The sequence below is a fragment of the Solenopsis invicta genome, chromosome 10 (genome assembly GCF_016802725.1).
Source record: "Solenopsis invicta isolate M01_SB chromosome 10, UNIL_Sinv_3.0, whole genome shotgun sequence".
NCBI classification, from domain to species: Eukaryota; Metazoa; Arthropoda; class Insecta; order Hymenoptera; family Formicidae; genus Solenopsis; species Solenopsis invicta.
In genome coordinates, this window is record NC_052673.1 from 14,151,941 (window position 1) to 14,167,901 (window position 15,961).

The following is a 15,961-nucleotide window of genomic DNA, read 5'->3' on the forward strand; positions in this document are numbered from 1 at the left end:
CAGATAATTCTTGAAATCAGATAGTGGAGAATAATAAGTAGCTTAATTGCCGAAATTGTTCTGATTCAGAATGGCCGCCAGTATTTCACGAGCGTAATGAGAATTTAAAATCTATTCATAGATTACGGCGTGGATTAACCTATTAATAAAATTGGAAGGAAGAGATAAAACGATATCGAACAGAGTCATGAAAAATGAAAGCCAAGACAGCAAAGGCATTTGTTAATAGGATTTCAACGATAGTGTTTCATCCTCGATCTGTCGTTCGATCGGGCCGTTCATCACTTCTCATTTTCCCTCGTTAATACCGGCCTCCGCTAGACGTGAAGGTCGATTTGTATGTAGATTTATGTCAGCTGTCGACCGTTATTACCGATATACATCGAATAATACGATTTCATTTTTGAAATTTGTCTTAACTTTGATCTCTGATACGAGTAAAGTAAAAGTTATTTCAACCAATTTCTCATAAATTGAAAAATATGTTTAATTCTTCGGAAATCCTATTAATGCCATCAAAAGATATTTCAAAATGGTTTTACAATAAAAATTTTTACAATATTCAACGCAATTTCACGATTCAATGTTACAGATGATTAATGATATGATACATCATTGAAAATATGAGAATTAATTATATTTCATTCATAAATATTACTGTTCAATACATATTATTGTTACGTAATTTTGCTAAATCTAACAAACAATGTAATGAAACTTTAAAATATGTTGTAATGGCTTTCCACAATCCTCGAAAAAAAAAATGCTCCAGAGGTCGTAATCGCAATTTCAAGATTTTTCTTTAAACTGTAAGAAGAACCAGTTTTATTTTCTTTCGAGCGGCATTCAAAACTAGCGTGGATCAGAGTGATGAAACGAAAACAGATGATGTTGACGAAATAACGAAGGAAGACAGACACGCGGCCGTTTTATTCGTCTCACCGGATATTCGAGACGATCTAGACTAACTATCGTGAAATCCGCAGAGAATGAAAACAAAAATATACCCGAGAAAATTAAAATTCACGTAGCTGGAAAATGTAATTACGCTTTAAATATGACGGACCCGACGGGTGCGGTAATATCCTTGGAGATAAATTTTTCTGTATAAATCACGTTTGTTATATGAGGAAAAAGAAACTATAAAATGGATCTTTTTTTAAGTGATATAAAGTACAATTTTAAGTAAAGTACATTCCAAAATAATATAAAGGGAAGACGTATTATAAATGCGTAAAGCAATAATGAAGAGATTACAGACAAAATAAAAATGTATCACCAAAAAAAAAATGTCGATGTACAAAATTACTGTGATTTATTTTACTTTTTTGTTTCTAAATTATATTATATGGAGCCCGATTAATTGAGAAATTAAATCGAGAAATAGCGGCGAAATCACAAGAAGAGCAAAAAGTTGAGTATATTTGCCATTACTCCATCTTTATAACTATGACATCGATTTAGAATTTGGTAAAGAGATAGCAATTACTATGGGATTTATTACTAATGTCTTTTTAAAATTTTTGCCGGGATGCCTACGACGAAACGCTAAGTTCGTTACGATTAATGTGCGCGATTCTTCGGTCAACGCGTACCTGAGCAATCCTAGAGATTAATCAATGTAACGTAGCGGAACGGAACGCTCGCATGTTGGGCACCTCATTGGTCTGCCAATCTGGACATTTTCAGCGATAAATCTCTAGAAACCAAGCGAGCGAAACGTCGGCTATCCTATTAATTGCCGCGTCCCCATGGAGATTGGAATCGAGATTATCGCCTAATCCCTAAGAATAGAGGAGAAGAGGGTAACATGGCACCAAATTTCGTTTATTAAATAACTTTATCAATAATCAATATTTTATATTGGAGCTTGAACAATTATATTCGTCAAATCAAAGTGTTGTTTGACACTTGATTCTAGATTGAAAGTAAAGAAAAATGTATTACTTAGAACGTAATTTTTTAAGATGTAACTCACTGCATAATCGATGGAAGAAGAAAAGTGATAGTAACATTACTAGCCCAAAAATAAATTTAAAAAATTGATTGAGTTTAAAAAACACAATATTTTCTTACAAAATTATATATTTTTAATTTTCTATCGTTTAGAATTTTCCTGCGTTCAGAAATATTAGAGATATCATCTAATCCTTGTTTAACATTAAACAATAAGGACGAAATGATATCTCTAATGATGCCACAATACCCCTTTCTCTGCCAATTCAAAATTCGTACCTTGACAACGGCAGTGTATCGGAGAGAAACAGATAATACTCAGAGAGATCAAACCTATCTTCTCTTCGATAATCAAAGTTTATCTTTAGAATTAATTTTCTCAACTTTAATTCGTCATAAACTATTAGAAGCAAACAAAACGTGGATTAAATTTCTCCACCGGTTTCAATCCCTTCTTCTACGTCTACCATATTTTTCAAATTCAAACTTTTACCTTTAAAAAAAAAGTAAAAGTTTTTTCCATATCACGAAATACATTTAAAAGATAATAATGTGTAATTCTCTTATATCGACTTAATGCTATAAAAAATTTGAGTATATGTAAGCTTATTTAGACGACTAGGCTTGCATACTTTTGTTTTAAAAAGACATATTGAGGTAAAATCTCTGTTATTATTGATCTCTCATATTAAAGATAAAATGTATCAACGAGCATTCTGACTTGACAACAGATAAGAACGACATAATCATGAATTTCTAAGTGAGAACGCAAACTATTTCGTCACTTAGCGCAGCCATCATGGACTACGAGCGAGTTAGACGTAACCCGCATAATTAACCGTCCTTGTCTTTAACGAAGCCTTGTTTCGTCCTTGCCCTTATCTCAGACAATCGAAAGATTCGACCTGAGTGAGTAGATATAGTCCATCAACTTTATTAATCTCTTTAGACGTACGATTTAATCTTCAAGGAAATTTGAATGGCGTTGAAGAGCGAATGCTATAGAAAAGATAGTTAACATTCTCGCCAGAAGAGAAATCGCACATCAACGACAACGAAAACGAAAATAGAATAGTTACGGTGGCCTGCAAAGAGAGACAAAGTATATACAACGCTCCGTCTTGTTCTCCGTTCGCGATACGCATTGCAGTTAATCTTTGTCGCCAGAGGCCCTAGTTAATCGTAAATTTTGACTGAGAACGACTAGAGAGATCCTGAGGGACCAAGAATTAGGAGAAACAACTGAATGCGACCGTTAAGCTGCTCATTCGGTTGGAAACAGCTGATTTCCATTAGTAGCGACGATTAAAAGCGTCTGGAGTTAAGCTCCTCGTGAAGACGTTCGTTTAATTAAGACTTCTTACTCGCGATGTAAACTGCAATCGCAGCCAGTCTTGAACGAGAAGGTCGATTCGTCTTATCGAACCGAAGAGCCTAGGAATAATACTTTCACGCTTGAAGCGATTAATTTCAACGAGACTGGAATATCCATCACCCATCGATACCTCACTCGCGACATCATTTGTTGTCCTCCGAGAATTCACCGAGAAATTCATCGGATTGTTATCGACACTCGAGAACTCGACAGGGATAGCTAGCATTCTCGAAGAACAAGAATCCCGAGAGTCCACAATTCGGTCAGGACGACCGGGTTGCATTGTCATGCGTTTCGTACCCGGTAATCAATTCCGAAAATCAATTCTGTCGCCGAATGATTAAGATCGCGTCGATAGTCCTTACCCCGGCTCACACCCTCGTCTCGTTGTACGGGCTGGACGAGCTCGCGCCCTGGCGATGCTGTCGGTCAGCATCGCCTGGCACGTTGAACACGACATTCGGCACGGTCGTCGGGTCGACCGGAGCTGGCTGATAGTGCGACCGACCGGGTTGTGATTGGTGAGAATGGGAGGAAGACGAGGGCGCGGTCTCGTTTATGGAGGTAATCGAGGCGAGTATACGTCGACCGCGTACCTGGTAACGTTGGGGGTAGCAGCGCCCGCAGCAGGACTGCAGCAGGCCGCCCCTGGAGGCAGTGCTGTGCGCGGGGGAGGTCAGGGGCGATGGCGAGCCCGGCCTCTTCGGGGCGCCGTTGTACGGCACCTCCATCTCCACGAATTCGCGGTCCTGGAAAAATAATAACAAACGGGGCTTTTAGGCGAGGAGGCTTCCTCGATTCGCGGGGAATTTTAACAGTGAAAAACGCTGGAGAGAAGAGCCATGCTGTAGGTTCGTTCATGCGCAATGAAGTTAATGAAGATACTCGTTGAACTGTGAAAGGTTCAGATAACGAATGGAAGAAAAATGAACTGGATGGAATAATAAAAAGACTGAGCTAACGTTAAAGGACCAAACAGATAGTCGATGAACCAAGAAAAATCGAGACAAGAAAAGGGAAGAGGGAAAACAAAGAATAAAAAGCCAAATTAAATATATATATATATATATATTTGATTTGTTTGATATATATATATATACATATATGTGTGTATATATGCACACACAGTATATATCGCATTATATATTGTGTACATATATATATATATATATATATAAGAATTAAAGAGTATTAAAGCTTATTGAGGTAGGTGCTGAAAAGAAGATCCACGTGAGCAATGACTAGAGCGACGCTCGGAAAGAATAATTGGATTGGATAGGAGAAAGTAATAAGAAAACCTCTGACGTGCAGGATCCTTCTGGTTCCATTCATTTTACAAAACAGGACAAAGAGTTGCGAAGCTGAAGATGCTACCAATTCTCAAGTAAGACACATTAATTAGGATGTCGCATTGCTGGGAAGCTTGATTTGAGCCATGCAAGATGAGACGTGGATAAACGCTTTTGCTAAAGAATACGTGGCATGCTGAAGACATGATTAATTCTCCGTCTGCAATCATATTTTTACTCCCTCCGTCTGCAATTTGAGTCTTTTTCGTATAGCTCAATTCTTTTTATTGTTTTTTGAAAATTCTGGAAAAATTCAGATTAACCTTTCAACATCTTTGACATTACCACATAGTCTTCTTTAATTCAAATATTAAAATATTTGATTAATAAAAATTGAAATTTAAAATAAAATTTGAGAATAAAATTTTGCTTATACCGAAAAAGACTCAAATTGTAGAAAGAGAGTTAAGTAACGTTATTGCTTCATCGACGTTATACGTATTTATTTACAGTAAGAGCGCATTAGAGCGCAGTTAGAGAACGGAAACATATTTATGAATTTATCATCACACAATTTCTAACCAACTGTAATAGAATTATTAAATAATTAATTTTTCTTATCGCAAAAGCAAAATGATTAACCACCTAATTACATACAAAGCACTGCGTTGAATTAAAAAAACATGCATGTTAACAGGCTTTCAGCATAATCACATCTCGCACTTTCTTCATGACGTAATATAAATTCCCTCTCATATAAAAATCTCTCTGACGTATTTTTCATTAAATTTTAATTACTGACGGATAATAATTTTTCGCAACAGCTAGCTAATTAATTAATCCACTTTGCATACAATGCCATTTTCGCGCCGAGACAGAATACAGCGAAGCTGCATTTCTCGACGCGTTGCCGTCGCTGGCACAAGTTTGGTCTGCCATGTATTGCTTAATATATATACAAAGTTGCTGGTTAACCCAAATTAAGCTGAGATAAGAAAGCAAGCAGCGCGCACCCTTTCTCCATTGTTTCTCAGCTATTTTATACTTGCATTTCATCTGCGGTTCTACAAACTTCCGCTTGAATTCTGCGTGCGTCATATTTCGGATTAATTTGAGACAGCTTTAATTACGATGGCTAATATTCTAATTACATGTGCTCATATATTCACACAAGTAAGCTTAAATTAAATGCTACAATAGTAATAACCACGGAAATAAACAATTCTGCTAAAGTATCAAAATTTTAACTGGATTCAGATCTGAAAGTAATTTTATTAAACCATCAAAGTATGTAAGATGCTCAAGTTGATGGAATGTCAAAACTTTTTGCAGCATTGTTCATCACGCTTGAACATTCTTCATAATCATCTTGACGGTTAAACAAAATTATTTTCAGATCTGTATTCAGCTAAACTTTTAGATATTTTAAAAAAATCGTTTATTTCGTGTAATTTATTTAAATAACGTTTATTTAAATAAATCTATTGATTTCTGTCAACAATACGATTTGTCTTCAATCAAAATCCATGTCATTTAACATATTTTGATGTTTCTCAATACTATCTCTTTTTCGTCACTTATTTAGTCTCCCATGTATTGTTTATTAGATAATAAATATTTCAAAAAAAATAATAATTCGCACTTTTCGTAAAAAAAATATGCAAATAAAGATAATTTTGTGAAAAAAGAATATTTCATTATAATACATTTTTTCAAAACTTTTTCTTCAACATTTTTATCGATTTGATTCTTCTTTATTTTACTTCATTTTTTTTCTTTTTCTATTTTATTTTACTATGTGCGATCTGTCACTGTTGTTTTATTTTTTTTAAATTAAATTATTAAAAAAGTTTCGATAGATACAAAGAGATATACACGTGAAAGTCCGTGATCCGCTGAAGAACTAGAATGTCTCGAGGAAATCCTACGGGGACGATGCTCGGAAAACGAGAGGTTATCGAGTGATCTCAATGTCGCTCGAGTGAACGTCGCGTTCTTGGGCGCCGCGAAAAAGGATATTGCTCGTGGAGCAACGCCTCGATCTCTTTTACGATAAACACGCCTGAACAACTCGACGTGGTCCGCGTAAACTGGCAAAAGCTTTTGCCATACGATAGATGACGATCGTGATCACGATAACCCTCGTCATTTTACCTAATTAGTAGACTCTACACTATTATGCTATTTATGATTAAAAGATCGTTTCGCTAGATTAAGTGACGTTAAAAAATGCACCGTTTACGATATATAAATTATTTATGTTAAATTAAAAAATGATGAGATGAAAAGCATTATGAGAAATTTTCCAGCAAGGGACTCTCACTGAATATCAAATATAGAAATGACTCTTGTGTCAATTTGTACCACTTGTTGGAAAGCTCTCATGGTATTGCACTGATATATTAACCCTTTGTCAATGGGCGTGCCCGTTTGGACTGTTTGGTACAGCCCCTTTTATTTTGTAAACTGCTCGCTCGATTTTCGTGTAACTTGATTTATAAGGTAATTTAACGATGTTTTATTGGAATAGATAAAAAAATAAAAAATTTGAAATTGTGAATCCAATGAAGTGGAAAGAATTAAAACAAAAATCTGGCAATGAATATCGTTAAAGTCGGTTTTAGGAAATTTTTAATATTGCCAAGTAATATAAGTTTTCAGCGTTGTTTTATTTAAAGCTTGAGTTGGCCGAGTGAGATAAGCGCATTTAAACTTTTAAACCCTGATGAAGCCCTATGTTACAAATTTCTCCTTCATTGGAGGTCCTACTTTTCTAAATTTTTCTATTTTTAGATTACATTGAAATTCAGCGATTATATAAACTCCCTAAAACTAAGTTTCATGATAATTAAATTATTTTGTTGAAAATTCGATCAATCATATTGAATTTTAAATTTATGAATTCTGAGATATGAGCTATAGAATCAAATTTAGCAACCCCAAAACTCTAACAAAGTAACTTGCAAGGTTTTCCATAAATTACTTTGTTAGAAAGTTCCCGTTCTCAAAAGATTAATATACATCGGTTATATAAAATAAAATAAAAATTAAATATAGATTAAATAGTTGAAGTCTCTCAGTGTGCTTTAATAATAAATAAACTGTAACGTTAAAATATAATACAATAAAATATAATAAAAGAAAAGAGAGAGACATATGCAAGCAACTTTTACCGGCTTATCATGTCGACATCAAGTATTGATATCATAGTTACACAAAAAGATATCGTGTCGTAGAACGGCTTTGTCAGCTTTTCGCAGAATTCCCAAAGGAGTCATGCACGGCTTTCAAAGCTACAGATGGCTCGCATTCGAGCGAACTCGATCTTGGAAAACTACAGGATTACTCGCGAGAGACTGTCCATATTTCAACGTGTAGACCTTCCGGAGAGACACGATTTGTCCTTGTAAAGCTCTCGTTTGAGCCGGCGTATTCTAATTCCGGCGCAAAAGTCACGTGATTTGTACAATAAACATGTGGGATTATCATTGACCACCTGCACAGCAAAATCCTCTCTCTGACAATTTCTCAATCCAAACTGCTCAAATTTAAACAATTTCAATTTTTATCTCGCTAAAAAAAAGTTCCGAAATAAAATGTTTTATAATTAGAGAAAATTGACTTGCATAAACAAAAATTAAGAAATGTATATCAATATTTTTTGCGCTAATCGTGGAAAGTACATTGTGCCTTACAGAATAGATCATTTTTTCATGATTTTTTCCAAGTTTTTTGTTTACGGTTTGCATAAAACCTTTTTATAAGTTGCAAAAAAATATTTTCTGTATTGTGCAAACATTTTTACGTAAAATGCCGTAAAGCTGACATCGCTATCGTTTTTTTTTTAGCCAGAAAAAATTCATAAAAAAATCGAGTTTGAAAAGTTGTTTTTGCGATTATTTAAAAAATGGAGGGTAATGAAAAAAAACGGACAACGTAATAGTTTTCAGCGCATCAAAATCCTACAGAAACATCATTCACAGTTCAAAGAACAAGATCTCCCCCCTAATTTTGTAGACCTGTGTTCTAAGAGAATCATATCACTCAGTGTGTATGCTCATAAGAAGAATTCTTTCTCTACAAGATTTCCTTAAACTCGAAAGATTCAAGGATTTAGAAGCTTCTCTGTTAGCCCCCGATCTAACGCATCCTGAGAGTTATTCACCCAAGGCCGGCCTGGATCTTCTCCGCTTCGCGTAAGGTCAGATTAGACTCCTTATCGCGTCTCACCGCGTCCTCGGGGGGCAACCAAGCATAGGGATAAAACGAGAAGCTTTCATAGGAACGAGGTATCTGTCCAATAAAAGACATTGTCTCCCCCGTTATTTTCTCAAGAGATCACGCAGTACGCTCCTGCACATATTACATTGTTCACGCGGATATCGCGCGAAAGGGAGCGCCGCTAATGACGGTATCGCGGAAAGATGGATGGGTCGGATGCGTCAGAGCGATTGGACGATCGATTCCTCGAAATTTTTGCCGATCCCTGATACTGATGGACGAACAATTAACGTGAAATATGAATCTCGAGGCTCAGATTTTCGAGCAGCGTGCACACACAAATCTTTCTCCGCGTATCATTTTACTTTTAATCTTTATCCATAATAAAGATTTTCTACATAAACCGATCTTAAGAATCCTTATTCATCATTGCAACCATGTTAAATTGTAACGTCAAGAGGAAGAAATCATATAAATTTTTTTTTGTACCAGACGCATAAAGTTAACAATTATTACACAATTATTTATAAATAAAATCGTTGATATAGTTCACTCAATTTAATTTTATTAAATTGCGCAATATGCATAAAAAATGTTTTATTTATAAATAATCATTCAATAACGTCTCAATATTTATTCTACGTTTCAAATGGACACAGACAAATGTTGCACTAATTGATCAAAATTTGCAGTATATTAATTCACAAATAGAGAGAGAGAGAGAGAGAGAGAGAGAGAGAGAGAGAGAGAGAGAGAGAGAGACAGTTCAACAACGAATTTTACAAATGCGCTCGATCAAATACAATACAATACAAAGTGACGATAAGCGAGAAGCTAATTTATTTCGAGGCATTTGTGCACCGCGATAATAAATTACGCTCTTGCTTTCAACGTCATAATTCAGCGATGACGAATTAGGAATAAGACGCGGTAAGAGCGTGTATATGCATTTCCGACACGGCACAACCTGTGATCGGTGTTCGTAAGTCAGTAACCGCCGCGTTGCCTCATAAATAACTCAACGCGGCATCATGACCTGCCACACTTGGCGATTTTATGATCATAGCTGCATTTTGACATACCCGTGCAATTCCTTGCTTCGCAAAGGGGCAGATTGACACGTGGTTATCAACGCTCGGAAAATTGCAGATCCCTGAATCCTGTCTATACTCACATCGCGTTGGATATTGTAAAAAAATAAAATTACATACAGATCCCTACAGTTACGACTCCTACAGAGCTGATCTCATACGATGTATCATTTAAAATTATTTTTTTAATGTATTCCTATAATACTTATTAAATTAATTCCATCGTGCAAATGTGATGCCGCGCCGAGGTTACCACCTTTTACACTATACCGAATCCTTTTTTTATCAGCTCCCTCCTTTCAAAGTGGATTTTTTTATAATCTGATAGAACACGAATAATGCAGCAGGGAAGCTTAATTTATATTACTGCATTTATTTATACCAAGCTCGAATTTATCGCGCAATACATATTTATGGCCGCGTATTTCTTTGTCGTACGCAAGATTTAGCTGCTTTTAGAGTATTATAGCGTCACTGAATACCGTAAGAGAAGGTAATGGTTGCTTTTATATCCGCTCACATAAAAGGTACCGTTCCCCGCAATGTTTCTTTGAAAGCAAATATAATATCCATAGATAGTTGCACTTTCTAGAGAGAACGTTATTTGCTCTAATGCGTTTCTCACACGTCCCTGCGTAAAATCACTTGCAACTATGAAGTTTTGTAAAGCAATACGATTGTTGTATATCGTAACACAAATTGCTACGTACGCGTAAAAGGAAAATGCCAGGGGGATCGGCATTTGGTTCGATGCATGGCGTTCGTCGGATAATAACGGCTTTATTTCTGCATCAGAAATAAATATTTATGATTTTGTAACATACGCGAGACATCGGGTCACAAATGTATCGGGTCGTAACTTCCGGTTTCGGTTCGTTGATACAACGGAATGTTGCCGCTGCATCGCGGCATTGCGATTTACGCAAAGTTACGAGAAATTAATTGAAACGAGCAAGAGCTAAGATTAATTATTAGTGTAATTGGAACTGTGGCTGGCGCAGCATGAAAGTATCGTGAGTATCTACTTGCATGTCGTACTCTAGTATTTATTTTACTTAAATTAAGTTTCGCGCAAGTATCCCAATGTAAATCATTATCACGAATAACCGTGATAAATTCATTCGTTTCAATATTCAATGATAATTGTTCCAAACGCACATAGGTACATAAACATACGTAATAAATCAGCTGTAAATTAAAATAACAAGAGGTAAAACACCTACGACACCCAACGTGATGGTACAAACGGACGACCATTAATCGGATCGACATAATATTTTGCAGCATTCCGCGTCGAGGTACAGAAATGCGATCGAGAATAAACGCGCAGCGAGAAGTACAGCAATGGAATTGCGGGCATGCATTGTCTAAATACCACGGTGACTGCGGAATCAACGGAATGACCGCTGCACATACGTCGATGCCGGCCGCAACCCGATGTACTACATATCAGACATTGGCCGTTTGACAAACTAGATTGTCGGATTCATCAAGATAATCAAGAGCGACACGTTCGAAAATGTTGCACGTTCACTGTGAACTCTGCTCTCGTATTTCTTGATCCAAACGACGAGATTCTTCAAGAGGGTAAACACTAAATAATTTAGGATAAAATAAGCAAATGGAAATGAATAAATTATACATGACTTTGATGTTTCAAAAAGAATTACAAATTCCGGAAAATCATCGAAACATAGGGAAAGTAATAAGAAATAAAAACACGATAAAAAGTATTAAGGAAACAATTTTGTAATGGATATTATATAACAAAGCATCTCAAAAACGCATCAAAGTGCAAAGATAAATCATTCCTTCATCGATTTGATTGTTTTTTTTTTATCATATGTCTTCGGAAATAATTTTGAATCTTCGCAAGATCGCGGATGATTCAATATGTGTGAATATATATTATTCTGATTTCGTGCACAGAGGCATAAATGACGAATCGTTGTACAATATTACGGATCTTAATTCACTACGGTAGGTTCTTTACGGTTGAGAGTATCGCGACGTCTGGCATGAAACGACGTAGCGACCCGAAAAGCCTTCGTCAGGTCACAACTGCGACAGCACGTTTTATTTGCTCCGCAAGCCCCAGTCCTTACTCAACCTTCCACCGTTTCCGGAGGGTTTGTTTCCAGTTGGCCGATATTAAATTCAGGAGCGTCCACGTGCGTCACCATTTTCGGTGGCAATGCATACGTAACTGCGAACCCACCACATTGTGTCCGCCTCCCTTCACAGGGTTGGTTTCGAACAGGCATTCGTTGGGCGAGGGGTGTGCTGTCCTGGGAATGCGCGCGACGAAACCTTCTGAGGCCTAACACGAGCGGGACACGCATGACATTTTTTTTTTTACTCCAACTAGAAAACATTTTGCCGCGGCAATTTTCCGAAACGTCAAATACTAATGGAACCATATATCTTTCCAGTTGAAATGACATCTAACTTTTATAAAAATTTAACAGATTGTCGGGATGACGTTTCCTCCGTAAACGAATTTATCTACACAATTTAATCGAACGTATATATCTAAAAAAATCACGTACGCAGTGACTTTCGATAATTTTTTAAAATTCTAATAGGAAGTAACATTCTGTAGCGATTCATCAAAACGTATAAAATATAAATTAAATTCTGACTATTTCATAACAAGCCACAATTTGTTATACAATTGAATTGTTATTTGCCGGATTAATTCAACCATAGTTTCGCTTAACCCATCGCTATCTCTCTTCCTCTCTTTTTCTCTTTCTCTTTCTCTCTCTCTTTTCGCAAGGGACAAATTTCCCTCGAGTATAAGAAATATTCTTTTCATCCGATTTTATTCCACTCGGGATAATTAACGCACTTCCTCGCACAAACGCCGACATTAATTCTGCTCATTTACATGATCTCCCCGAGAGTCCTAGTTACATATTTATTCAATTCCATCGCCCGATTCCGATTCGAACAGTTACGATTTGAGAGCGTGCTCGTTCCAGCTCGAGATTATTATTATTATTATATCATCCCCGAGCAGATTTTACTTCTTCAAGAAACTGAAGAATCAACCTGCTCTCTAAAGACCCATTCGTCTACTATCTAATTATTAAAACCACCGTAGCATATTTAATGATGCTCAAAGAAGCTTTCCTCTTCTTCATAATACTTTCACAAAGTTGCAAAATCACAAGTAGCCGTTCCCATTACAGGTACACAATTTTTCTATCCATTCCAATATGCTGCTCCATCTCTTTGGACTTTTCCGACATCGCCCATGCTTCTCATCAATTAATCATTTGTGCGATTGCATCGCACAAAGTGGACAAACAGATCACTATGTCAAATATTCCCTCACCGTGACGGGCTATAATTAGTCACGGTAATGATGTTTTACATGCTGCTTCTACGATCTGATCGCCTGCAACCACGACCCGGAAGAAATCAATACGCCGACCTGAAGACGCCGATGATTGGTCGCATCCGTCGGAGACGAAGAGATGTCTGCTAAGACAGGACTAATTGTAAGATGAAATAAAATATAAAAATAAAATGAGTAATATAGATATAGAAAAATTGGAATAATCTTCAATGATAGGTATATTAAAATCTATCTCTCTAACAGATGGATATAAATAAAATAATAATAATAATAATAAATAAGAAAACTGGTGAAACAAAGTCGGTGTTACTAAACACAAATCTACGTCTTTGGTTTTAATTAAAAATAACAAATAAACTCTATGTAAGTAAATAGTGTAGCAAAAAATTATGTAATTAAGAAAACGATGTAATTAGAGAAACTTCCTTAAATAATTTTTTCCACCTTGACCTCAATATTCATTTGACTTATTTTTTGCCTCGGTGGTGCTAAGATCTTTAGATATTTATTAGCGAAAACGAAGTTTAAAAAAGTTAAGTTCTAGCCACTTCTAAAAAATTTTGCAGACGTACGGATAAATGGATGGCCAACACTATTAAATTATAAAATAGTTACGTTGCACTATCTAATGTCATTATGTCAATTTTTTTAAATAAAATACAAGAAATTTCTCTTTGTTTTTAATATACTTTTATATTTTTCATTAAAGCAATGATGACATCAGAATGTCTCTTGCTAATTTCTGAATCATCCCAAAAACAAAAGCAGAAAATATAAATCAAAAAAGTAATGATTTATTATTCATAGTATTTGTGTAAAATTCACGAGATTATATGAACTATCCAACAGGATAATATTAAATCGCAAGGCAAAAATCATTGCGTATAGCTGTGTATTTAGTATTCATAAAGAGAATGAACAATCTACAAATTGTCAATTGAAATATTAATTGTTCAATCATTTTATCATCTCAACTGTGGTACGTTCTTCATGTATAACAATGCAAATTCGTATGAACAGTACAAGGATTCCGCCGGAATATTTGAAGAAGAGAGGCTACTCTACCCCCGTTAGATTCCCGAAATACCATCGTTTGTACGAACGCTAGCGGCACGATGACGTAAAGCGGCGCATCTAGTATGCATTTCACGAAAGCACATAGTAGCGCACGCGTCTGTACGAATCTAGGTGAGAATATTCAATTCCGGACGGACATTTTTATAATATTTTGCGTAAAATGTTCTATTAAAAATTCTTTTCTTTCTCTTGTCTATTCTGTCGTCTACTTTTCTCTCAATAAAAAAAAATGCACAATAAAAATAAATTCAAAGTTTAAATCACTGAAAACTTTTTCATGGTATTTGATGTAAAAATACAATTTCATCGAATAAATTTAATGACTTCATACACCATTTCTGTTTCGCGTAACTACGTTAAGTATTATAGTAAATATATAAAATACCAACAATATTTTATTATTTTGATAAATCGAGATTAGATTAAAATTAATCTTGAGAAAAATTAAAACATACTCTATCATTGCAATATTTTGCTTCTCAACTTCAAATATTCTTGTAATTAAGTTTTTAATTTGTTTTTATCAAAATGAGAGCTTCCAAATTAATTAAAAACGGTAATTTGTTATTTACTTGCACTCTAGAATTTACATCACTGATATTCCAAGTTTTAACTTAAAATAAGAACTGAGAGTTAAGTCTCTATTAAAATCAAAGCTTGCAAAGTTGCAATATAGAAACTTTTGACATTATCGACATTATATCAATGTTGCCATGTTTTACATCTTTATCGAAACACTTTTATTAAATATATCGTGTTTTATGATATAAATATCATGTGAAACATGAAGCTTCTTTCACAAATTTAAAAAAGGAATTATTTTCAAATTTATCGAAAACATAAACTGATTACGTATGTTTCTCAAATTTTAATATTAGAGCTTTGATCTAAAGATTTAAGACTCTAAGAAATATTCTTTTATTCTAAGCTAAAACTTAAAAAATATTTCCGAGAAAAATTTCAAATATCCAAACAAATAACAAATAATATATTAACACAGTACGCTTTATTGATCATCAAAATATCAAAAATAATTTTATGTGCAATCATTAACTAATGTTATAAAATAATAATAATAATGAATCTTCATGACTGATTGCCACTCTTCAAAAACACATATTCAGTTTACATGAATCACAGCTCGTGTCCGATTTCAAAATTCCTTCTCGAATTTCACGTAATGTTTGGTCAGCGGTTTCAACGTTCTTTGATCAGCAGGAAACCTTCATTTTCCGGAGAAAACGTCTCCGTGTCGAACGTCGCGCGAGCGTTGCACCCTCGGGAAGAATTCAACACGATTTGCGCGAAACCCGGAGCCCGGGGTCAAAGAATCGCCAGCTTCGTGAGCAACGAATCGATCGGAAACGCGACCTCGAAGCACTGCGACGTCATCGTTTATATCATAGGAAGCGTCTATCATCAGGCAACCCTGTCGTCATAACATCGGAAACATCACTTAATGATGGAATTAACTATATATAACGATGTCAGTCAAGATTAGGTCAGGGTGAATGCAAACATTGCAGCATGTGTAAACGGTTAAATATTTGCGACTGCCCTCGAATGTCGATTTGAACTCTCGAGCAGC

The 15,961-nt window shown here is 35.4% G+C and overlaps 1 protein-coding gene across 10 annotated transcripts in view; it reads right to left on the reverse strand.

Moving 5' to 3' along the window:
- The window catches only part of LOC105197075 (potassium voltage-gated channel protein Shal), a 124,998-nt gene that overhangs the window by 42,110 nt on the left and 66,927 nt on the right, over positions 1-15,961 (reverse strand). For 8 of the 10 annotated variants that reach the window (XR_005575685.1, XR_005575684.1, XR_005575686.1 and 5 more), the window contains exon 4: positions 3,928-4,080. The exons of the other annotated variants lie outside the window; for them this stretch is intronic. Coding sequence is in view for 4 of the 8 variants with exons in the window: in XM_039454285.1 (XP_039310219.1) it covers positions 3,928-4,080 (153 nt within the window). In the remaining 4 variants the exon portion in view is untranslated. The remainder of the gene's footprint in view (positions 1-3,927; positions 4,081-15,961) is intronic. 10 annotated transcript variants of the gene reach the window in all.